Source organism: Acanthopagrus latus, chromosome 22 (assembly GCF_904848185.1).
Source record: "Acanthopagrus latus isolate v.2019 chromosome 22, fAcaLat1.1, whole genome shotgun sequence".
In the NCBI taxonomy this organism is placed as follows: Eukaryota; Metazoa; Chordata; class Actinopteri; order Spariformes; family Sparidae; genus Acanthopagrus; species Acanthopagrus latus.
Genome location: NC_051060.1, coordinates 24,239,089 through 24,264,181, shown reverse-complemented (window position 1 = coordinate 24,264,181; position 25,093 = coordinate 24,239,089). Strand labels below are relative to the sequence as shown.

The window sequence follows — 25,093 nt, the reverse complement described above, 5'->3', positions numbered from 1 at the left end:
CATTACTTCACTCCTTTTTTTTAAAAAAAACAAAACAAACTTTATTACAAATGAACAACAGAAGCTCAGTGGTTTTTTACATCTATACACAAGTTTTTCGCCACTAGAGGAAATGTTGGTGTAACATTCGACAGCAGCTACACGAGTAAAGACACATTTTCAAACAGGACAAACTACTCGGACTCTAAAGGAGAACTACCGTCTATTGGAACTGTAGCGGTGTGTTCAGACAGAAAGAGAAGCTCCACCTGTGTTGTTTTCACCTTGAACATCTGTAGGAGTGTGTTTCAACGTTCTGCTCTTTATTTACAAAGAAGATTCATAAATGTGTCTTCAGTTGATTTCTGTAAGCTGAGATCTTTGCTTGGCGTTCTGTCTGAACACACGGTCGTAAGGCAGGAGTTTGGATTCAGCTTTGTTTTTGTTCTTGTATTTCAGCCCTTTACATCCTGGCCAACCTCACATCCAGACATCTTCTTCTCAAAGCTACAGAGGCAGTGACGTTCCTCAATATATATGTATATATAAAAACAACAGTTTTAAATGAGACAAGGCTTTTCAGGGGTCGAGTGTGTGTGTTCAGCTCAAAGGGGAGTTTGGAATCTGGCGTGAGAAAATTGCCTTTTATAAATAGAAGGTCTGGACGGGTTACGTTACATCGGTGCTGAAGAGGTACGATACAGAAATGTAGCTGATAAAAAAAAAAGAGAGAGAGAAGGCTCGTAATGTATCGTCTATCACTCACATCCTGTTCAGTCTTTTATACAAACAAGTAGAAAACAATCCAGTGCAGTCAGTCTGTCAGTGTTGGTCACATTTTGTTCTGGCTCAGTAACGAAGGTCCAACATTGAAGCCTCGTCCTCGTGTTCCAGTGTCGGCTACCACACGGGCCATCAGGACCAAATCCATCGTACTTTTGTAAACTTGAGTTTTTGGGATCAGCTAGTTGGTCGAGTAAAGCTGAGAGGACGTGTTAAGGCGTCGGTCCACACTCGGTCCTCTGCGTTTGGCTGGACGGAGCTCTGTTCTAACTTCTCAGAGCGGCTCAGCTCAGGACGGCGTTGGACTTCACAGTGGCTGCTGCTCTGTCAGGGTCGCCGCTAATCCTCACATTCTTAAACCTTCTAGGAAAAGAAAGAAAAGTCACTTCTACTCATCCTGTCACAAGTTCTTCAGAATTGACGAGTACAGCTGTTCAGGCTGTAGCTCCGTCCTCCTCCAGCACCCTGTGGATCCCGTTTCCGGGGGCACAGTAAACGGCCTGGGTGGTGCTGCTGAGGTCCCTGACGCTGCTGTGCCGCGACTGGCTCTCCAGTCGCTGGGTGGAGCCGTGACGGGACAGGCTGTCCAGGCGGTTGGTGCTACAGTGCCTGGACTGCGATTGGTCGTTGAGGCGAGGCAGGCTTCCGTAGGGCAGCCGGTCGTCTGCGGCCCGGAAACTGGAGGCAGTGTATCTGAGACAAGGAGGAACAAACATGAGCATCAGGAGCAGATTCTGGTTCTGTAGATCGCAGCAGAACATCTGAACGACGTGACACCCACCTGCCGTCTCGGGAGCGGTGCAGGCTGCCGTGGTAACTGCTCATCTTGGAGCGAGCGCTGCGCACCGAGCCGGCCCGACTGGTGCTGGCGCTGGGAGGTTCGTCCAACATGGCCAGGTGGGTGGATGAGGCGTGGGTGGAGGTCCCCTGCGTTGACGTGCCCCTAGACTTCCTCACGATGGGCGTGTTGGGGTCTCTGAGCAGCAGCTGGGCGAAGTCGGGCTCCTGCAGGACCTGTCGGCTCTCGTTGACCATGGCGCTGTGGGAGGGGAAGGAGGAGGGCAGGGAGGGAGTGGAGGTGGAGGAGGTGGAGGAGGAGGAGGAGGAGGGGAGTGGAGGGAGAGAGGGCAGGGAGAGACGCAGGAGGGTGGGGAGGGAGAGGGGGAAGGTGGTGGGGAGGTGGGTGTGGTAGAAGAGGATGGAGGAGTGTGTGGAGCAGGCGGTGGGAGAGGGGGTTAATGCTCTGAGTTTGGAGGGGAGGGGAGTGAGCGCAGAGAAGGGCCTGTGTTCACCACCAAGCCTCACACACAACCACACACACACACACACACACACTGCTACAACTACACACACTGCAGGAAACACCTGACTCAGTTTGACTGACAGGTGAAGCAGCAGCACTGATGTGGTCTGTCTCCTGATTGGCCGGAGCTTAGAAAATACTCACAGGATTTAAATATCTCCAAGCTTCCTGTTTGTTTGTTAGTAGATTATCCTCATCTGATTTCATAATAAAGTCATATGAATGTAATAATCGGTCCAAACCTCCAACTGAAGGCAGCAAAGTGTGGCTGTAGTTAATTGATTTGCTGTGAGAGGAAACACTGCATCTGTGCTCGCTCACATTTAGCGTTTGAGTGTTTTGTGTTCTTGCAGCCTGTTTAGCAGAATCTGAAAACATCTTTGTCAAATCAAAGTTTCCCTGCAGATGTTCCTCTTCTTCCTCTTCTTCTTCCTTCAGTACATTCAGTTCTTACTTCATTACTTCCTGCTGCACATGATTCATTTCTCTTACTATAAGCTGAATAAAACAGTTTTGTTATTCCCAACAGTATCTGAGCTGTGTGGAGATTTGATGCAAGAATAAATTATGAGATTAAAAATCCACCGTTCTTTTTTTTCCAAATGTAATTAGCACTACAAGGAGCTAAAATGATTCTGCTTCTACCAGGAACAAAAAAAAATCTTCTCTCAGAAAGACGGTTTAAAGATAGTTTGCTGCTGAAATATTTAGTGTTATATGCTTAAAACCAATTAGTAGAAATGTGTTGACAGTGTGAGAAGGCGTCCTGTGGCGACGTCAGTGTGTCGGAGGTACGTACTCTTTGCGTCTCTTGCCGTGGAAGAAGCTCGCCCACTCGAAACACGTCTTCTTACTGCCCACCCAGAACACGGAGGGGATTCCTACGATCAGCATCATCAGGTACTTGATCAGGAACAAGGCCAGGTCCGGACGACTGGTGTGCTCCACCTGCAGGACACACACACACACACACACACACACACACACACACAGAACATGTGGTTATTGTGGGATCAAGTGTAGGTGTGTGTGTGTGTGCGTGTGTGTGTGGGGCGTCATGTTATCTGAAGGTTGCTGGTTTGATTCTCCTCGTCTGCATGTCAAAATGTCTTTGGGTGAGAAACTGAACCCCAAACTGCTCCTGGTGTTCTGGTTGTCATGGCAGCCATCATCATCATCATCAGCGTCTGAATTACTGTCAGTCGCTTTGGACACAAGCGTCTGATAACGGTAAATAATGGCGACTGTGTCTGAAGAGGAAACCACCAGACAACATCTACAGAAGCCCTGAGGGGACAAGTGACTTGAAAAACTAATTTTCTCTTGGAAATTTTTCTTCTGTAAATTTCCCAGTGAAAAAAAAGTTTTCATGATTTTTTTTTTATTTCACCAGAAAATGTTCAAATATGAAAACATTTATTTTATCAAGATTTTTTTTTCCACTTTTTCAAACATGAAAAAATGTTTTTTCCTTGTGAAAACTTTTTTTTCTCATGTTTTGGCGAAACATTTTGCACACTGTTTCTGTTTTTCTCAAGTGTGTCAAACTGAGAGAAGGAAATTATTTTACAAGAACCTTGTAAGTAAAATTCAGCAAAAAATATTTTTTAAAAATAACCATGAAAAAATCTTTTTCAGTGGGTCAAGCTGAGTGAAAAAAGACAAAAGCTTTTTTTAACCAGAGAAGAGTTAGAGTCACTACAAAATTCAGGTTTTTTCTACTACAAAAAGTTTTTTATATATTAAAGGTTTTTTGTGTCATGAGAAAAAAAAAATTTAACTAGCAAAGGGGAGGTTTACTAGAAAGGGGGTTATTTTTTTACTGAGAAAAAAAAATAATGAGAAAAAATTTTGAAGTAGAGGGTGTTACTACGATGAGACAACAGAAACATATTTATGTAACATTTTCAATAGAAACACATCTTTTCTTTTAAGTAGAGAAGAGGGGGCATTACTATAAAAAAAAAATTTTATCACAAGAAAAAATAATGGTTTTATTTAAAGTATTTATTTTAACCATGAGAAAAGAGCTTTTTTAACCATAAAATGTTTTTTGTTCACTAGAGAAAGCCCCAGTTTCTATAGAAAAATATATTTATTTTTTTTTGTGAGAAAATGAAAAAATTAAATGAAAAATCATTTTAGTAATTCTTGTACAGAAATTCTTGTGTTGAACAGAATTAAATCTTTTTTTCCATGTCTCACACTGAGAGAACATAAAGTCTCCCAAAAAAAACCAAACAAATCTCTTGTGGCAGATTTATTCAACACGCCTCACTCTCCTGACACTTTTATATCTATATGTTCCCTGAAATATTTGTTTTCCTTGTTTGTTACATGATATGTATAATATTAAACATGATACAGTTCACGCAAACAGACACACAATGAGAACAAACCGCTGCTGGTTAAACAGATCAGTGACAGCGAGCGAGTCGACCTGAGGGCAGGAGAGGACCGACTTCTGCTGGTTTACCTCCAAACCCAGATCTGACATCAAACAGAGTTAATATCTTCCACGTTTTATCCAGAAATATACAAAAATACAAAACATCCCACAGGACGTAAAATCTGCACGACAGAGTGTCACTTTGAGATGGCGGCTGAAGTGTCAGTTTACATTACAGTTGGAAATGAAACTCAAAAAGCAACTTTTTTTTCAGCGCTGCAGGATGTCGTTTCACAGACTGGATGTCACACACCGTCTGATTTCTGTCTGATGGTTGATCATGTTTGTGGTATTCAGTGAATCTGAGATCAAGTTTTCTGTACATCACTGAGGATGAGAGTATTATTTCCAATATAAAAACAATGTGAACAGATCTAATTTATCTTAACAGCTGGGAAGTAACACTTTGTTTTGTGCTGTGTTTCTGTGATCTTGGATCCTGTACATATGAATTATGTTGCTTATTTTCATGCATATGGTTTGTAGGTACCTGATCAACCCTGAACACAATCATACGTGATGTTGAACTGCATCCTTTAGACCTCACGTCTGTCTCTGCACGTTCACGTTCACTCCAGAACAAAACACAATGTGAAATATTGTTCAACATATTGTTTCAGGACTACAAACATAATGAGGTCATTCATCTCCAGCACGAGTACAGAAGAAGAAGCAGGATGTCAAACACACTGCTGCTCTCTGCCACAGCAACAGCACTACTGCTGCTGTCTCTCACACACACACACACACACACACACACACACACACACACACACACACACACAGATGTAGTCATGATGGCCTCATTATGAGTGGGCCCTGAGGCTCATCCGTCCACAGGCTCATTACAGCACTGAGATAAGAGAGTGAATGAGTATGAAACTTCCTCATTACAGACTGTATGTCAGCAGTCAGTCATCAGCTGCAGCTCCAACATCAAACTCATAAAATAACTGCATGAAGCCTAAAATGAGCTGTCAGACTCAAACAGTCCTCGTCTCTGGTTCCTTTGACCGATCTCGTGTGGTGGAGCGTCGCTCAGGAGCAGCTCTGTGAGTGGAGGGCCGAGCCTCAGGGAAGGCTTTTAAGATAAATATAGCGAGTCAAAGCTACCTACTGAAGCACGCTATCGACTCAGTGTGTGTGTGTGAATGCATCATACTGTACATGTGTGTTTTCATGAACCAAGTGGGGGCAGAGTGGGAAGTTGCATCTTTGTGTGATTTTACCCCTGGAAGCATCTGCACAGCTCACTGATGTGTACAGTGTGTGTTAACAGATCAGCTGCAAATATGATGCGCTGCAGCTTGACCCCACTGAGCCTGTCCTCTGCAGCATAAACACACACACAAACACACACAAACACACACACTCACACTGGATTACTGCACTGCTCTCTTACACAATGACAGATTAAGAGCACGACTCAGATCCTAGTCTCTGCAGCTCGGAATCATTTCAGTCGTTTCAGCTTGTCGACTACTTCAGGTCATTCCTACAGATAAAATATGTTCACCTGAGTTTAGTGCTGCAAAGACACAAAACCAAACATCGTCACCGATTTCAAAATGCTTCAAAACACTGAATCCCTGATGAGGAACGACTGAGTCTTGATAAAACCAACACACACACACACACACAAAAGCTAACAGGCTGTAACACTCAGTCACTTTCTGCTCCACCACGATAAAGAAACACTTTGAACCTGCAGCGGTGAGAGCGGATGCACAAAGGAGCGCTCACATGGGAGGTGATACCTGGCTGAGAGGAAGGAGGACAACAGAGGGAGTGTGTGTGAATTATTAACAGGCCTATCACATGAGCTGCAGTGTGTGTGTGTGTGCTGATGCTCGAGGCTACAGCAGCTAACTGAGCTACTCAACAGCAGCAGGATGAGCGCTAGCACTCGACTGTGTGTGTGTGTGTGTGTGTGTGTGTTTAAATGCACACAGTATACATCCACACTGAGGATCATGGTCCCTTATGTCTCTGTGTGCAAACACATCTGGCAGTTACCAGCCTTCCTACAGATGTTACCTCGCGCTCTGTCTTTAGGCTTCCTTGCTAAAATCCCCTTCACACTTTTAATGTGTACAAACATCTGCACAGACTGAGTCAGTGACTGTCAGTATCTCAGCTACCGTCAGTGCCTCCAGGTGACAATATAAGTGGTGCTGAGACTGTAGCGAGAGTTCATCTGGATTAATTACAGGTCAAACTTCTGCTTCTGTCAAACAGGAGAGATTTACACTTCGACTGCAGTAGTATGAACACGTCTAAGGTAACGAAACATCCACATTTCTCTGTTGTTGTCGGCACAAAGTGACACATCTTGATCTACTCCCATCAGAGGAACAGAGACCCAGTGGACATCACATTTACTAACTAACTTACATTATCAGACAGGCAACATGTGGACCTGTACCAGATCTTTATTCCTATTTGGAGCCCATAAAACTTGTAAATGTTTGAGTGGCATAACATCTTATTTTCATGATACCATGATAGTTTTGGTTATATCACCTGCCTCTATATCTCTCTTACACATCTCTTATCTCTTATGCATTTGTTTTAAAGAAGATGGTTAGATGATCTGACTCCATCAGATAAGTATGTAGACAAGCTTAGCTATTATTAGCCGACAACAAAGAAACTAAAAATATAATCTGTCTTCTCATCTTGCATCTCTGTGTCCCAGTGTGGACGTATCAAATCATGTTGGGTATTATTAGTCAAGAAGAATACAGGCTGCAAATTATTTTATTTATGTTAAATTACTCACTAGTCCACACTCAGACAGATTTACATATAAACATCTGGTTATGTACTCAAAACTGCTTCTGTGTTAGTTTGTGCTACCAAGGTTTCTCCAGGAACACATCTGGCCATGATGACACAAACGCACAGACACACAAAGTGAACACATTAGCAGCCGACCCTGTCGCAGCAGGCAACACGTCAGGTAGGTCCAGTATATTTACCTGGTAGGGGCAGGGGATGTGGTAGTCTCGACACTTCTCCTGCACCCAGGTCGTCTCCCAGACGGCTCGGTAGTTGTTCTCGTAAATGTAGCACCCCAGGACGGACAGCAGGGGGACCAAGTAGAGCACCGAGAACACGGCGATACGAATCATGAACTTCACCAGCTTCTCCTGGTTCTCCTTCTCCAGAGGGATCTCCATGCGGACTCGGTTCAGTGCTGCTATGCCTGCCAGCAGCAGTGCCACACCGACCTGAGATGACACGAGAGGGACGTGGTTATTGTTTACAGTCATCAGAGGGTTAAAAGACTTGTATTTGTTGGGAAATTATCCTTCAAAGTCAACTGGGAACAACCCTCACCACTACGTCCAGTCCCAGCGGGGCCAGCAGGAACCATCGCAGAGCCGTCAGGTTGTACAAGCCCACAAAGCAGACGCCGCTGACGCTGTCTCCCTCGATCTTGTTCATGGCGAGCAGGCTGACAGTGAGGACACCGGGGATGCCCCAGGCACATGCGTGGAAGAGCAAGGCCTTCTTCTCTATCGCCTCACTGCCCCACTTGGGAACAGCAGCCAGGAACCAGGTGATGGTCAGAATGACCCACCAGACACTCCCGGCCATGGTGAAGAAATACAACACCATGAAGAGAAGGGTGCAGGCCTGGGACAGAGAGAAAATGGACAGGTTGAGCATCAGTATCTTCATCTAAACAGTAGAAAACCAGCAAAAACAAGCAGTCAGGACTTTGTCACCTTGTTATGGGAGCCCTGGGTCACCGTGGAAGCCCTAAACCTCCCAGGACTCGCTGCGTTACAGGACACTTTGTCCTCCAACAGAAACCCCAGGAAGAACACCAGGGACACCATCATGTAGCACACGGCATAGAATATGATTGGACGCTCTGGGTAGCGGAAGCGCGACACGTCGATGAGGAAAGTGAGGAAGGTGAAGAGGGTGGCGGACAGACAAACGATGGACACCACCCCGATGAAGTAGCGGGCGAACATCAGCTCCTCCCGTGTGAAGTACATGTTGGGACAGGGGGGAGAGCAGTCACGCACCCCCATGAAGGAGTAGCCCAGCTCGGGGTCGATTTTGAGTTCTCTGGGACACCAGAAGCCGTAGTCCCGCTGGACGGAGATGGGGGATTCGGTCGTGTCCGAGCTGGACAGGAGGTCTACAGGACGGGGGTAGGACTCGTCACAGTCTGGGAACCTGAGAGGAGGACAGAGGTGATGATGATCTCTGGGTAGTTTTACCTGCTCACTCCTCAACAACACATAAAATACAGACATGGTGAAACAGGTCACTCACATCAGGACAGTACGAAGGAGAAGAAATTCAACTTGCAGAAACTTTAAACTTGAGAGAAACTATCCATTCTTGTTAGCATTTACTTTATAGTCAAGCAGCTATAAACATCTTTTCTAAGGATTCTTGGGGTGTTTTTGTCTTTATTAAACAGACAAAAAGCAGAAGAGCTGACAGGAAACAAGCAAAGAGCGGCAGTTTGCATTCCTCTGTAAGAATGTTGGACCACTAGGTGGCCAGAACGCTCCTGAAACATGTTTCTGAGACTCGTGTCATGTCTGAAGAAGAGCCTGAGCCCAAAACATCAGATGGAGGTAATAAATGTTCATAGGAGCCTTCAGTAACGTGCAGGATCCATTTTTCTGTTTTAACTTAGAGATCAGCTTCAATCCTCTTTATGTCCAGCTACTGCCCTTCATTAGTTTTAATCACTCTTCTAAACCTTGTCAGAAATGTTCACAACCTTTTCAGTGTAACCCAGAAGAGTTGCTCTTGCCCCAAAAAGAAACAGCGGTTGTCTGCTTTATCGAGGATATAATGTGTTTGAAACTTGATAATAAAATTGACTTTTTCCACTCATGACAAGCTGTGAAAGGTGTTTACTGTCACAGTGTTGTTGATGCTGCTGTGCTGTGCTGGACACGTCTCTGCACTGTGTTGCTGCTGATGCTTCTAATTCGATGTGTGATTCACTGATTCAATGAACTGGCTGCAAACCTAATTTGTCCGACGTCTGAAATAAATTTAATTGCTTAGCAGCCAGTTATCAAAAATGGAGACAGTGGAGCTTCTCATAAACATGGTCTCCCTCTTAGTGTCTTCACTTCTGTCGTCATCAAAATATGTGATGCTGCTCTGCTGCTGCGCTGTGACCCTGCTCACAAGAAGCTTAAATGACTGAAGCAGCAGGGTCGTTACTGCTGACGTACAGCCAGGACACCAGAGTTATTGCTGTCGTGCCAACCTGTTGCAGTCCATCTCCTGAGGCCAGCTCACACCAAACATGTCCATCAGTTTGTAGCAGTCACTCTTGGCCTGCAGACAGAGGCGGCGGCAGGGCAGAGTCATCCGGCCGTACTCGGTACACACCGGAGCGTAGAGCGCACACAGGAACATCCTGAGCTCTGGGGAGCACTGCAGGTTCACCATGGGATGGAACGGCTGCAGGCAGAAACACAGACAGAGACAGAGTCATATTTAGTGTGTGTAAAAAACACATCAGCACAGAATAATGACACTGGTTTATTTAAAACACTTAAAGAAGCCAAAGTGTTGGTCCAGCTTCACAATGAGGGCCAGAGACGGGCACAAAGAGATCAGTGGAGCGTGTCTGTGGAGATGAATCCATAAAAACAACTCTGGCCTAATAATCCCCTCCACCCCCATGATGTGACGCTCCCCCCTTCCTCCATCTCCTCTCTACTCCTTCCATCCAACCACCAGAGAGGAGGAGCACAACAAGCTGAGCAACCCCCACCACACACACACACACACACACACACACACACACACACACAGGGCTGCTGCTGACAGGGCCTTTGTGTTACAGGCAGGACCACGCTGTGACTGACTGACACACTGCTGTAACGTGCATACACACACACACACACACTCACACACACACACACATACGCCCGAGTACCAACGGAAGTATATTATTTACATGCTAACACACCCACGCACCAGCACAATAATGGTCTCACACATATAAACTGAGCCAAGAGGCGGTGTGAGTGCAGGAGGCATCTGTAGGGCATGTTGTTAATATGCAAATGGTGAGAGGAGAGTGTGTGTGTGTGTGTGTGTGTGTGTGTGTGTGTGTGTGTGTGTGTGTGTGTGTGTGTGAGAGAGAAAGACAATAAGTGAGTGGGAACGCAAAATATTCAAATCCATGTGTCCAGGAGCTCATGCTTACATGTGTGTGCCTGAATTTGCATACACCTTTGTGTGTGTGTGTGTGTGTGTGTGTGTGTGTGTGTGTGTGTGTGTGTGTGTGTGTGTGATAGAAAGGCCTGCAGCCACACCCAAGTCAGTCAGACACATCACTAGCAGCCCTCCCCCCAAATTTAAAGACAGAAGTGTGTATGACAGACAGGGGCAGGGAGGGGGAGGGGAGGGTGAGGAGGAGGCAGTTGGTCTGTGTTTGTTTGAGGGGAGGATGTCGAGGAGGACGTGACGCCGAGGTTTAAACGAGTTAAACAGCTTGTTCGGCTGCTTCAGTGTAAATTAAACCAAGAGCAAAACTTCTTCTGTCTGTTTACTGATGGGGTTTTTTGGATAAAATATGTTGGTAACATCTCAGTCCTGCACCAATAGAACAATGTGTAGTTCTGTTTATTTTGACTAATAAGAGAGATATTGTTGAATTCATTCTGCCACACTGAGAAGCTGCGACTCTGACAGAGTCGGGGAGGAGCAGCTGGGGTTTATTATCTAACTGAATAGTTTCATTAAAAAACATAAAAGGCTTATTTTACTCAGATCAGTGAGTCACTGTTGTCTTCTGACCCACATGTAAGCACACAAGACACAACACATCTGAGTCTACCCAAAAATATATTCATATGTATTTTAACTGAAACATGAAAAGAAAATGAAAATAAAAGTGGATATTTGGTTAAAAAACGATAAACACAGTTTATTCCCTGTGACCTGATATTCAGTATGTAGCACACAGTGATTATCTTCAGAAATGAAACATGTCTGCAGCACCTTTCTGTCCGGGGAACATTTTCTAGCTCAGATTGCAGCAATAAACCATTTCAGAGAAGCAGCGATGTGGGATTTTCGCTCCGATTCTCTCGATTGTTTGCCACAATCAGATTTGAACAGATTAAACTATTGTGTTACCACCTTATGTCTGAACGACGGCACATATCCTTGTTTGCCTGCCACCCACATGCGTTGTCTTTATGTAAAAGGGATTATTATGGGTGTTAGGCTTGGCCCTTAAAGCACAAAGCAGCCACATCCACACAGCCTTTGTCATCACCTTGTTCATATCACTTTTCTAGGAAGATGACATTAAGCTGCTGCGGAGGAGACAGAAAGCAACCATGAGGCAAACAGACGAGCATTAAGGCTTTCAGACTGGCTCATCACCTCCACTTTGAGTGATCGGGAATAGATGGCTGATGATGACGAGGATGTACGATCATCGCCGAGCCGTAACGTCGGCTCACAGCACTGTAAAATGCAGAGGAACAGTTTAGGTGACTTACACGCCTGTCATAACTGAGATCAATCAACCAGTCGATCGTGTAATTTCTGCACAAACGGAGTCATCACGTTTCATTGAGCACCGCTGTACGATGACAGAGAGCCGCAGTTATCTGTGAAGCATTAACACGAGGAGCGCTGTGATCCACCTGAGAACGGCTCTGTTACTGCCAGCGACCACGAGAACAACACAATCTGACATTCAGTTTGATTTGCAGGATAAGTTAAAAAAAAAACAACAATTTATATAGCCATTACTTTGACAAATATAATGATAACGATTCATGATGAGAGGGAATGATAATTATTTAATCAAACAACTATTCAAATCATATTAATGTGACATTTGTTGGGGTCAAAACAAACATTTCTTACATCTGGAGATAAAGATTTGTAGGTCAGGTCGTCTTTTTATTACAAGGCTGTTTTATCACACATTATAATTTTACCTTGTAGAAAAAAATGCAGCTTCTTGCAGTCATGGTTTATTATTATTATATATTGTAATGTGAATAATATTTTGATGAATTCTGATGCCATAATTTGAGTCTTATGTGAACTTTTAAATGTCAGTATTTATCAGATTTCTCCCAAAATTCTGAATTTAAAGTGAGAAGTCAAAGAAAAATGTGTTTTTACAAATAGCACCAATGTTTCACAACTTTAAAACCTAAAACTTCCACAAAGGAAACAGACATCAGGACAGAGTCTGACAGAGCTGCGGTGACTGGGATCCTGTGAGTTCACCGTTATCATAAAAGAAAAAGAAACGTTCAGATAGGATTATTATTATAGACACAACAATGACTCCTTTTTAAAAGAAATACTTGAAGGATATTACATTACAGCTATAGTCGAAGCACAATCAGGTCAGAGAAACGGAGAGAAAGGAAACTGGAGTATGCTGTTGGACAGTCTGTGGGGAAATATCACAGTAAACGTCACTCCACCCTGCTGCTGCTGCTGCTGTACTGATGAGTGCAGTCCTGTGTGACAACTATGACTTCATCAGTGGAACCCCGTCACTGTCAATTAACCACTGAAACATGAGCTAATGCAGCTAAAGTGAGCTTGCATCTTTGCTCTTCCGGTACGTTTTGATTCCCGCAGGCTACTGATGCTCCACAGAGCACAATGACTCCACTGTACTGCACTGCACACCGAGATGCCAGGGGAGACGGTTGAGTAAATATATAGGCTACAAGAAGTGATCTACTGGGGGAAAACTCATTCTATTCACCATGCTTTTTCTATTTTTACACTCCTCCATCATCCACCCCTCCTCCATCTCTCTGTGTCTCCATTCAGCCATTTTACTACAGCCAACCCACCATGTGAGCCAGTGTGGGCAGGACTGAGCTGGTGGTGGACGGGACATATGGCTGCTTTACCCACACAGTCAGCAGCCCAAACAACTCCAAACGCCAACATGTTAAGGCCCTGCGGAGCCTCAGCACTCTCCATGGGGATTTGACGTTAATGGCCACACTGGAAACAGCTGGTGAACCACTGGTCCGATGAATGGCCAGGGGTTTGTCATGGCGCTTTCCATCCCAGAGCCGGCCGTGTAAGGAGAATCAACCGTGTAATACACAGCGCTGTAGGCCTGGGAGGGGGGTATGCTAATGTAATTTCATCTTCAGTACCACGGCTAGAGTCATTACGTATTCATGGGAGTTTGTTAGAGGATTTTGATCTCTGAAAATGTGGAATATTATGCCACTCTTGAAATAACAGGCTCAGATATGACAGAGAGGCTCCAACAAAAGAGACCAACAAAGAGTCCAAACGGGGATAAATGCAGTTAATTAGTTACGTTCACTTTTACGTGACACAATGTTCCTCCATCAAATCTAAAATTAAGGAACAACATTTTATTAAATAAGACTGAAGTCAAGAGATGGGCAGAGATGAAAACAGAGAAAACCCAACCCAACAAAGTCCCATTTATGTTTATAAATACAAATAAAATATAGCAATGATTCCAAGAATGAAGGATGAATCCATCCACTAAAATCAAGTGTTTCTAATAAAGCTCCAGTTCTGTTTGAGTGTCTCAGTAAGCTGTGGGCCTCTGTGTCTCAGCAAAACCCTGAAACTGAAGCAGCTAACTTGAATTTGGCGGTCATGTGTTTTATCATTCACACCTGTGCTTGTTTTTACTGGGATGTGTCCAAATGTCTGCTGTGAGGAAAAAAGACCTGCTGATGAGTTTAGTGCACAGTAGCGGCACGTCACTCCACGGCCTGTTTATCCAAATTAATTGCATCCACATGGTGCATTCCTGCTGATGTAAATCATCTCTGATTAAACGGAAAATATCAGCGGTGCTCCGAGGCTGAAAAACACTGGTGTGAATGCAGCGTAGAGAGTAATTGATGAAATCTTCACAAGCCAGAATGAGGGGGGAAAAAATAGATCATTAATTAAATGATCGTAAATCATACTACCATGCGCTTCAATGGGGTCAAACTAAGTTTGTTTACTTAAACATGTGATTTTGCATATTTCTGCATATTTCTGTCTAATCTCCAAAATGTCAGCCTTTGAAGACAGAGGAAAAACAGCCATGACCTTAGTTTCACCTCCATACATTGCTCAGATTATCCAGCATGGTTTGAATCAGAGCGAGATGGTCGTGATATTAAATATTAATATGGCTGGGTCCAGTGGAGCGCATCCATGTGGAGGCTGCATGTACCTTCTTAATGCTAAAGTAATTAGTCTTTAATGAAGGCTCCACATCAGCTGCTAAGATGCTGTGACTGATGAATTGCTGACAAAGGAGCCCACCGTGGCCAACTGGTCTGTGTTGAGTTGCTCTTTTCTAAATACCTCCCAGTCACCTCTCTTCCCATCAACACCCCCTTTCCTCCCTCCTCCAGACCCTCTCCCTGCTCTCCCCCCTCTTTATCCTCCTTTCTCCTCTGCTGCCATTCCAACTCGCCAAATTTCCAAGCCCAGCGCCATGGCGACGAGTGATGCATCACCAGGGAGGAGGAGGAGGAGGAGGAGGAAGAGGGAGGAGAGCAGGGTTCGAGGAGGTCAGGGTGCGGGGCGGAGGGGACCACCTCCTGGGAGGCAAGAAAGCCTCTGCTCCCTTTGTTAACAGCACAATTGGGACCGTTTCCTGGGCAACGGGTGAGTCCTGTGTAGGGGGAAGGGGAGGACAAAAGAGATGGGTGAGGGGAGGAGGGGGGGGGGAGTGAGCGGGTGAGAGAGAGACAGAGAGAGAGAGAGAGAGGAGGGATGGGTCGACCGAGTCAGCCGTGTCATTCACCGCTAAGAAATGTTTGAAAACCTTGCGCTCTGACAATGTGTAATGTCCATACACACAAACACACACACACACACACACACACACACACACACACACACACACACACACACACACAGGGTTGGTGTGGACCAGCAACTTGCTCTCAGGATGTGCTCCTCTTTCAGTCCACTGCCAATAAACACGGTGTTGAACATTAAATAAAACAAGAGGCTCTTTTACAGGCTGGGTCACGCTGGGTAGGATTTATCAGACCATGTTGTGTGTGTGTGTGTGTGTGTGTGTGTGCACTTAGCTGGGATACATCTCTACTATCTGACACAATAAGCATGTTAAACGGAGAACTTTTTGGTTCACTGCAGCAGTTTTAACAGACTTGCAGCCGACAGAGCTTCATCAGCATTTTACAGAAACTCACACACACACACACACACACACACACACACACACACACACACACACACACACACACACACACGCCTCAGCTCTTCTTTACAAATCCATTCACACAGCATGGGTGGAGTATCTGGGTTATAGTACACAGCAGCTGTAACATGACACAGTTTGTCTGAATGTGTTGTAAACCTGAGACAAGAGGCTGATTTAACGAGCTGAAAGGAGGAGGAAATGAGTGTAAGTGGGACCGAGCAGATTAAAAACAGTTCAGTGATAAGTCTTTGTGTCACTGCGGAGCCTCCATGCACAACACAACACAACACAACACAACACAACACAACACAACACAAAAGGACGAATACCAGAGAAAAATGAAATTAAAATGACTGAGAGAAGACTTGGCAGAGTGACTTGTGTGCCTTGTGACTACAGATGGCGGGCCCTGCGCCTTTTACCACACAGTCAGATCAACCTGGTCATCTTCATTCATATCTGTGATGGCGTCAGAAGAAGTCGTGTCACAGCTTGTTAATTACCCTCACTGAACATCCACCAAGACAACAGTCGCTTTTTTTAATCTTGCAGCCATTAAAAATGATCTGCTGGGCTTGGCATTGGCTTCACGTAAACAAACCATCTCATCAGACTAATTTAATTAGCGTCTTGGTTGGCCCTGACCCTCATTTGTCCCATCTGGCCTTGAAAAATGTTGAATCCCTCACCGTCTCATTAATTTTACCATGACAGTCAAACAAGTCTCCGATCTTACTGAAAACCCCTGTCTGTCCTCATCCTGATAGCATCACTCCTTTGTCCTGCTAAACACCTGAGCAGCCTCCCGAGTTTTATACATTTTTGGTTGTTTCAAAATATTATCAATGGAACTCTTTGTTCCAAAGCTCAGGTCGTACTTGGTAGTCGTCTCCTACTCGGTACAAGGCTGCTATACAAACTTTCCACTCCACAAAAATATGATTTGATTACTGATTTCAAGATTGAATTTTCTTTCCATTCTGTGTAGCCGGATAAGCCACCTCAGTAAATCTGACTGAGTGGTTTTCAGTGAATTTCTCAAACACGCGTCGAGCACCAACCGTGTAAATGCAAAACAGTAACGAGCGGCAAAAAAGAAACGGCAAAATTTATTACAATATCTGGAAAAGTCTGTCTCCTTCACGGCAACAACAGGAGAAATAATCCTTGGGAATGGCACGGGATATGTAAATCTAATAGCAGAAGACTTGACAGTAAAGAAAGAGCAGCGCTGACATCTTACTGTATTAAATATCATCGCTGAGTTGTGAGCCGAATGCCTTTGGCTGCCAGGGAAAGTTCAGCCAGCTGAATTTATTCAGTGAGTTGAATTCTCGCAGCTTTACAATGATCCTGTAGCTACAGTGTGTGTCTACCTCTAAAAAAGGGGATTTTAGCACAGTTCTCTCTTCCTTTTTGTGATGCCTCTCAAATCCGCCACGCTCCCACTTATCTTATGTGAGTGTGGCACGGTGTCATTGTGGCACAGAAATAGCCGATTCCCAGCCCCGAGGCCGCTGCCCCACTTCAGCTGCGAGGTCATTCAGCGGTCAGCGATGACAGACTGAGCGAGGATGAACGCCGTAAACATTAAACCATGTTTTCAGAAATCACACTGCTTGTGTTCTAGCCTGCTCAGACAGTCGCTAAATATGTATTTGTGAAATAAAGTAATAAACCTTCAATCATTCACCAAACAGTGACAGTTTCAGCTGAAATACAGTAAAGTGAACATCATCAGACAACAGTTTCAGAATTATTACCAGTTTATGTCAAAAGATAAAGCAGCAGCAAAGTTTTTAACGATATCATGACAAATTGTGGCCACTTTCCCGTAGAACAAAAACCTTGAAAAGACCTTGAAAAGCAGGACAAGAAAAAAAGAAACTGAGAAAGACACCACTTCAGGGGGTTTAGACAAAAACCGCAAGAACGGCAAGCGTTGGTTCTCGTCCAACTCCCCGTTTCTCCACGGTGCGAGGCATTCATCATCATTATCATGGCTATTCAGCGGACCTAATTCCCTTTAAAATCAACTGTCAATTCTCATTTGGCTGCCCTCAACATCTTATAGGCTTTGAATTCTCCCATGAACTGGATCTAGGGCGGGTCATCTGGAAAACAAGAGCCAAACAGAGGCGTAGTCTCCGTTAGCTGGAAACCTTTCGGGTTTCCATGTGTTTTCTAAACCCAACGAGCATTTCTGAACACTAAAAGAGACTTAATTGTGGATCCATGACCAATCAAAGTGAACACCGTCTAAACCTCTCTCTGTTCACTACAACCCACACACTGCGATTAGCTGTAGAAACCTAACCTGGCCTCCAAACACCACAGCAGTGGCAACAAGATTGATTCTACCAAAACCACAAACATCCGCCTGATTTACACATTAAAATTGTAAATAATTTTTTCTTGAATGAATCCACAAAAGAAAGGAGATGAGAGTGAGTATTTCAGCAGTGACAAGAAAGGATGCGGCTCAGGTTTGAGGCGGCAGGCGGAGGCAGGAGAGGCGGAAGAATCTGCATCTTATCCAAATGTGAGTGCAGCTGTGATGTGGCGCGATGTGATGCGATGCTGTGTGCTCCCACTGTCGGGCAGGGAATGTTCAGAGGTTACATAACCCTGGATTTTCGTGGCACACAGCACATCCCGCCCTCCATCTCTCGATCTCTCTCTCGCTCAGTATGTCTGGGGTGAGCACACTGAAGCAGAGCCGGCACAGATGGTCGGCAGGGCTCCACACATGGACCCCATCGCCGGGCAGGGCGGGGCGGGTGTCGAAGGGTAAAAGTGATAGAGGGAGCAGGAGCTGATGTGAACATGATACTGAGAGTGGATAAGCTGTGATAAATATAGATGGATGGACTGACACACACAGACAGACAGACAGTTCAGCTAACAGGGCTTCGCTCTCATGTTTTGGGACAGTTTGTCTGGTAATTGCTCGATAGATTGAGCTTCCAGAGGGATCAGCCCATATAAAGGATGGGATTAAGTTAACGAGGTGTTGCATCTGCTCCATGATTGTGTTTAAATGCCTAACTCGATGTTTCAAAGAGGATAAGACAGCCACAACAGTCAGATGCTGTGACTGCTGGTAAATCTATAGATAATCTAGGGACTAAAAACAATAAAACATGGACTCATTGCTCCAATCTGAGTTTTAATCCGTCAGCTGGACCAAAGCGAAACACAGGACAGTTTGGTGTCTTTGCTCCCAGACTAAGTTGACTAACTACTCAAAAGCCTGTTACGTAAAATGGCTTTGGATGGTGCACAACAAATGAGTCCCTACATGTTGTGCTAAACAGCCGCCTGCCAACATGCCAGACCATTTTAGGACAACACTCCCTGTTAAATCAGTGGAGTTTAATAATGCACTGATCTCATGGCCCCAGGAGACAAGTATTAAAACTTAATTTTCTGCTTAATGTTTTGGTAATACACTTCAACTCCCTGGAGCTAGAGGAGCCAGATTAAAGTAGGCTAGCACTTTGATATTACTAACTCTCAGCACATACACAGTTAGCCGTGGTGATAGCTATCTAGGCTACTGATGTCCATGGGGCAGGAAGAGCAGAGTAGACACACTGAACCACTTATCAGCATGTGAGGAACACAAACGCCTGTCCTGACCTGAGAAAACACACATGTGGATAAAAATGTCGTCTGTGTGCCTCACTCTGCATGAAAATGTGTGTGTGAGTCTGCAGGTGTGTGTCAGTTTCACTTTGGTGAAGCCACAACAATGTGAGTCGCGACTAGAGCGACATGACGTAACAAAAAAAAAAGAAAGAAAACTCTCTCAAAATATTGACTTGTAGGCCAGGGAACCTCTACAGCACTACATTATAAAGTTGTCACATATTAATCTTTATCCCAAATTTCAGCTGTTGCAATTCGAATATTGCACTTGGCCATAATGTTAATTCAATGTAACTTGAATTTCAAAAGAAAAAGTCAGTTGCAGAGAAAAAGTGGAAGCGACCACAGAGAGGAAGTCAAGAGAAACATTAATAAAAAATAAAAATTAAGATATGCATTTCTTCAGAGTAGTACTTGACACAAAATCCAACATTTTCCAACTGTTTTTAAGATAACTGGGATGTGAAAATGTCTTGAAACCAAAAAAACTATGCTAACTGCTCATCATGTATACCAACAATACATATTGCACAGGCGTAAACCCATTTCATACAGGCCATTATCTATCTATGTTGCCAATTCATGGCTTTACTAATAATAGTAAAGTAATAATAAAATAAATATTGAGCAGAAACTTGGACTGTCATTAGATAAATACTACATATTTACAATCCATTAAACACTGACTATCACAAATTCTCAAAGAGTGACACATTAAAATGTCCAAAAGCCAAAGATATTCTATTTAAAATGACATAAAACAAGAAAAGCTTTGGTTGAAAAAATTCTACAACCATTTGTAAATTGCTGTCAACTGATCTTTTGTCCATGAAGTGCTTGACTGATTGGTTTATTGTTTCAGCTATAGAAGGGCAGTGGGCTTCGCTCAGTAAAGGGCAGGAAGGTAACGGAAAGGAAACAGAAAAAACAGAAAAGTTCACAGAGCAAAATATAAGATGTGAAATGCTTTTACCGGCACAACTGTAACACAACTGCAACACAACTCAGAATATGCTTCAGATTCATCGAATCTCTGTGACAAAAGCAATTAGAGATGCACCAATCTGATGCTGATATCAGATAACCATTCAATACTCAAACAGCTGCACCAGGTATCAGTGACAGTGTGGCTGGTCTATTCAGTTCAATTCTGTTTTCACGCCTACGTGTCTATTTGCAACAAACATTAACAAAGAGCTTCGGTTCCTGTTCCTTTTAAATGGTTTGTTTTTACCAAGCTGCGTGTGTGTGTACTGCTTTTGTGGACTGTGATTTAATTTAAAGGTTTGTTTGCACTTGATTGTGACTTAATTGTGATTTAATGTTTACGTTCTCATTTGATGCAGGTTTGTTTTCTTTATACTGCAATTTCAATTCCTCAATACCTTCAGTTTACTACTGTATTTATAAGGGACCCAGCGCTTTAATAAAAATTCCTGTTAATTTTGAATATTTTTACCAAGATGCTTGTGCAGATTATTATTGTTTTTAAAATAAATAATAATTCAGAAAATGTGTATCTATGTATTTGTTTTATATATATTTCTTTTCAATTGGGAAAACAATCTTTAAGTCTCTAATATGTGTCTCACAGCAATATCTGTCAATAATAATAATAATAATAATAATAATAATAATAATAACAATTGCAGTAGAGCTTTGTCACTCTTCCATGCAGCCCTACCAGATATCCAAACTTAGGTATTGCAATTGGATTGTAACTGAGACTAAATGGATCAGTGATTCCCTAGTAATTTCAAAATGGCTCATAACTGAAAGGACTTGAAATCATCCCCACACTGCTCAAATATGAATTATGCCAATAATGTGTTGTACTAAAAAAAATTATGTGATCAGAGCCAATTTGATCCAATTATCAAATTCTAAAAAAATCCACAGCTTTAAAACAGGCAAATTAACATGAAAACATTTACAGTGAGCTTTAATGAATATTGCAGTTATCTGTGTTTTCTAATAGAGGGTTAAGTTATGACTACTGAGAAGTGCAAATATATTCTAAGTTTATTGTAATTTTTATTAAAAGGGTTTTAAAAACATTGGGATAATAACTGGCCTAATGTATTCCATATACAGTGAGTACGTGTTGTGGACCACAAAGCTGTAATGTTTCCGTCTCTCTATGGTCTACAGGGTCTATAATGGTCTAAATGGGTTTTAAATGGTTTCCCTCTGACAGCAGGGAGAAAACACTGTTCTCTTATTCTCAGTGGAAACATATCAGTAGTGATGATCAGCAAATATCTGAACTCTCCATAACAATCTCCTTTTCCAGTAACATAAACAGCAGCTACATCTATCACATGTCGGTGGTGTACTGTACCTCCATAGCCAGGGCGGCAGTCTGCTGGTCGTAATGGTTCAGTATGTTGGGCATGAAGGTGGAGTTGTAGGGCAGCCCCTGGCACATGCGCAGGGTGATGGGCTCACAGGTGAACAGACTGTGGCTACCTGCCGCCGCATCCATGGGGATGGCAACGCACACCGTCAACATGGACACCGACAGCACCCACAGCAGATCCATGACTGATCCGTACAGCAGGAGGAAAGAAAGACCTGAGGGGGGGACGTCTGGTTAGGACGAGGGACTGAGCCCAGTTTGCATCTGGCTCGTTCAATAGGAAAGGGAATTCACGAGGCTTAAGGAGCCGTCCAGGACTGTCTGGTAGTCTCTTCCTCCTCTGAGCTCACAGTGTCTGGGTTGGGCGGCATAATCCATGGTTGAAGCTGGATGCATCCATCACCGTGGGGATTCCAGTCAGCAGCAGCAGTGCGTCACCAGACCTCCATCACCTGAGGGACGCTGTGGTCCTTTAAGATGGCTCACACTCCTTCCTCTCTGCCTCGGAGGACAGCGATGATGCTTCGGAGGGATACGGACGACAGCCACGAATGGAGATGACGTTCAGCCTGTGATCTGTAAAATAAAAGCGTAACGTTTAAAATGCATATTTGATATCATGTCACCAACAGTAGGTAGTTAATCTCTAGTGTTTGTGTGGGTTTAAAAAAAAGACAGACTAATTACAGACTGCATCTGAAGAACACACAAAAGGCTGTTTGAGGAGGGGTTGGTGGGTCTAATTGCCTTTCAGGTCACTAACTGTGGTGGGTGGATTGTGTAGATGAGTGATAACATTACCAGACTAAATTACCAGGCAATGTGTCAGACAACTACTAAATAATAACACATAACATAAACACATATCCACTTCTGTACTTAAACATTAAGATATCTGCAGATATGAGCTGTTTTAGTGGGTTTTTTTTTGAAGATGCTGATGACCTTAGTGATGCAACTATACACGCACGTACACATACACTTGACTTATCACATTAATCATGTGTAATAAATAAAACAACAAACAAAAAGTCACAAAGAACAACTTCTCAGACAATCTTAAATGCATGTTACAATAAAGGGCGTTTCATCGTTCTCCATATTTGAGCATCTACACAGTAAGAGACTTATTTTAGCCGTCTGTTGTTATAATTTAGCCATTTTTACATAATGGAAATGGCAACATTTACATGAAGGCACACACCCATAACATCGTTTTATTCCCTGACACGCAGAACGTTAGATTTTACTGAGCCTTTGAGATGATTTGATTATTGTAAACGCGACCTCGGTGCGTCCGTTAGCCCACCTGAGCGCCACTATGCTCGGGCTCCTCCTTCACTGGAGCTCCCAGCAGCGGATCCATGAATTAATCGCAGCTCATAAATGTGGACTGTTAGCTAACTGTGTAACGGCTCGTCACGGTCTGTTGGACTCGCGGTGTAACTGAGTCCCAGCAGAAAAAAACACTGTGATACTGGAACAGATGATAATGTCAAGCGACGCAGCGCAGACAAAAGATGACGGTTAGTTAAATGGTGTAACCGGGGCATATGTAGCCTGCGCACCGGTGTTACTATTCACCGCACCAAGCCGAGCCCGAGCCCGAGCCCGAGCCGGGCGGCAGCGGAGGTGATGCCCGTTAGAAACGCTCCGGTTATGAATGGAAGCTAAACCGGTTTAATTGAAGCCAACTTTACCTTAATGTTGTGCCGAGAATTCACGTGTAGCGACGGGGTCTCCGCCGCTCCTCCACTTGGTAACAATGAGTGATCGTCGCTCCACCAGCAGCAGAAGCAGAAGCAGAAGCAGCGGCAGTCCTCCACCTCCCGCCTCCTCCCCGGCTCCTCTGTCCTCCTCCTCCCCGGCTGCCGTCCCCTCCCTGAGATGGAGCGTCAAGGCCGCGCCATTTTCAAGCTAGCGTCCGCTAAAAACTTTCAGAATAAAAGCATCACTAACGGCCGCGCTGAAAGCAAAGCTCAGGGATTGGAAAACTACATCCTATTTTCTTTTCTACAATCTGCTTTCACACCCGGATCAACTGACCCTGCAGCAGACCCGGGTTTTTATCACCTAAGCGCGACTTTGATCCGGAAACGCTAAATTCTGCCATCATGAAGCGTTATCAACATCCGGTGGTGGCGTGTAAATAAGGAAAGAAATTTGGAATGCGGTCAATTAAGGAAGTTTTATAACTGAACACAGTGTTAGAGGTCGGGCCCCATTCATCCTATGAACACTGCCCTGTGGTGTTTTGAAGCTAAAAAGCTCGACTTCCCGGCTAACATCAGGTTTAGGGCCCGGCTAACTTTTATGGGGATAAAATAATTTAATCGTGCGGCCCCTTTAGACTTTTTTTTAAAAGTGTTGCTGAACCGAATGGCTCAATTTCTGAAAGTGAAACGAGTCATGTCTCAGAGGTTGTGACTAAAGTTGCCACCCGTCCCGTTGTTTGGTCGCCGAGTTGTAACTGGCATGCAGATGCTCTTATTTTCTCCGCTCATCCGGTCATTGCGGAACTGACGATGCATTCAGGTGCGCTCTCAGACAATGGGAGATGGGATTTGTCAAACCTGGGTGGACTGTGTCAAGCAGGCGCCACCTACTGGACATTAGAGTCGATGCACTTTCCTTTGTTAGCGCACTTTGAGCCGCTCTCATGTCAGAGCCATGTGACGTCCCAACACAAACATAATGTGCTAAAATATTAGAACCACTATTTATGACTGGTTAGAATAGTATGTCACTGACCTATTCATGCAATTGCCATGAAACCTAAGGACAGTACAATTTAACAATAAACAATAATAATATCCCAAAATAATGTAATTGATAGGTAAGAAATAGATTCTTATACATAATATGTACAAGTGCCCTGCCCCTTTCTCTACATCATCCCCATGAATTCATCATTCACATTTAATTTTATTAATTTTATGGTTAAAGTACAGAACAGAAATCACGTGAGCTAAGGTGTCCAAATTACCCAAATTCACCCGATTACAATATTAATGTAATGTAACTTGATTACATTCTGTTAGTATTGGAATAATAACAAATAAAGACCAAAGAAATTGAATATCAATAAAACTAGTGACCTTTTTAAATCCTTTTAAAAGTTACGAATTTGTTTTGGTTCTATCAAGATTTGTTTTGTTTGTAGCCTCTTCTGATAAAACAGATTGGGAGATTACAGGAAACAAGATAAAAACTGAGGATTGAACACTTTTTTTTTCACAGGATGCCTGCACTATTAACAGGGCTAAACATTATGCAGTGATTCAGTGACTCTCTGGTTCCATCAGCATAAACAGCAAAATAAGTCCCGCCCACAGATTTGCTGACGAATGC

General features: G+C 43.8%; 1 protein-coding gene across 2 annotated transcripts; it reads right to left on the bottom strand.

Moving 5' to 3' along the window:
- Positions 1 to 14: 14 nt before the first annotated feature.
- fzd3a (frizzled class receptor 3a) lies at positions 15 to 24,226 on the bottom strand. 2 transcript variants are annotated; one of them, XM_037085654.1, is made up of 9 exons: positions 23,443 to 24,226; positions 21,725 to 22,318; positions 9,772 to 9,968; positions 8,249 to 8,711; positions 7,857 to 8,156; positions 7,496 to 7,747; positions 2,865 to 3,013; positions 1,544 to 2,005; positions 15 to 1,455 (listed from the first exon to the last, which is right to left on the bottom strand). In XM_037085654.1, the coding sequence occupies exons 2-9, from the start codon at positions 21,923 to 21,925 to the stop codon at positions 1,197 to 1,199; spliced, it is 2,283 nt and encodes a 760-aa protein (XP_036941549.1). In that variant the 5' UTR covers positions 21,926 to 22,318; positions 23,443 to 24,226; the 3' UTR covers positions 15 to 1,196. The 2 variants fall into 2 exon arrangements, with proteins under 2 accessions (XP_036941549.1, XP_036941550.1); XM_037085655.1 differs by having other exon boundaries at positions 1,197 to 1,455; positions 1,544 to 1,801; positions 23,443 to 24,211.
- Positions 24,227 to 25,093: the final 867 nt, after the last annotated feature.

What these genes read in the sequence shown, in the direction of transcription:
- fzd3a (XM_037085654.1), bottom strand. Translation starts at nt 21,925, where the DNA reads ATGGATCTGCTGTGGGTGCTGTCGGTGTCCATGTTGACGGTGTGCGTT. An exon ending in CGCTGGGACTGGACGTAGTG is followed by an intron (nt 7,748 to 7,856) that starts GTGAGGGTTGTT and finishes GTGTCATCTCAG; the next exon opens with GTCGGTGTGGCACTGCTGCT. An exon ending in CACGGCAAGAGACGCAAAGA is followed by an intron (nt 2,006 to 2,864) that starts GTACGTACCTCC and finishes CTCCAAACTCAG; the next exon opens with AGCATTAACCCCCTCTCCCA.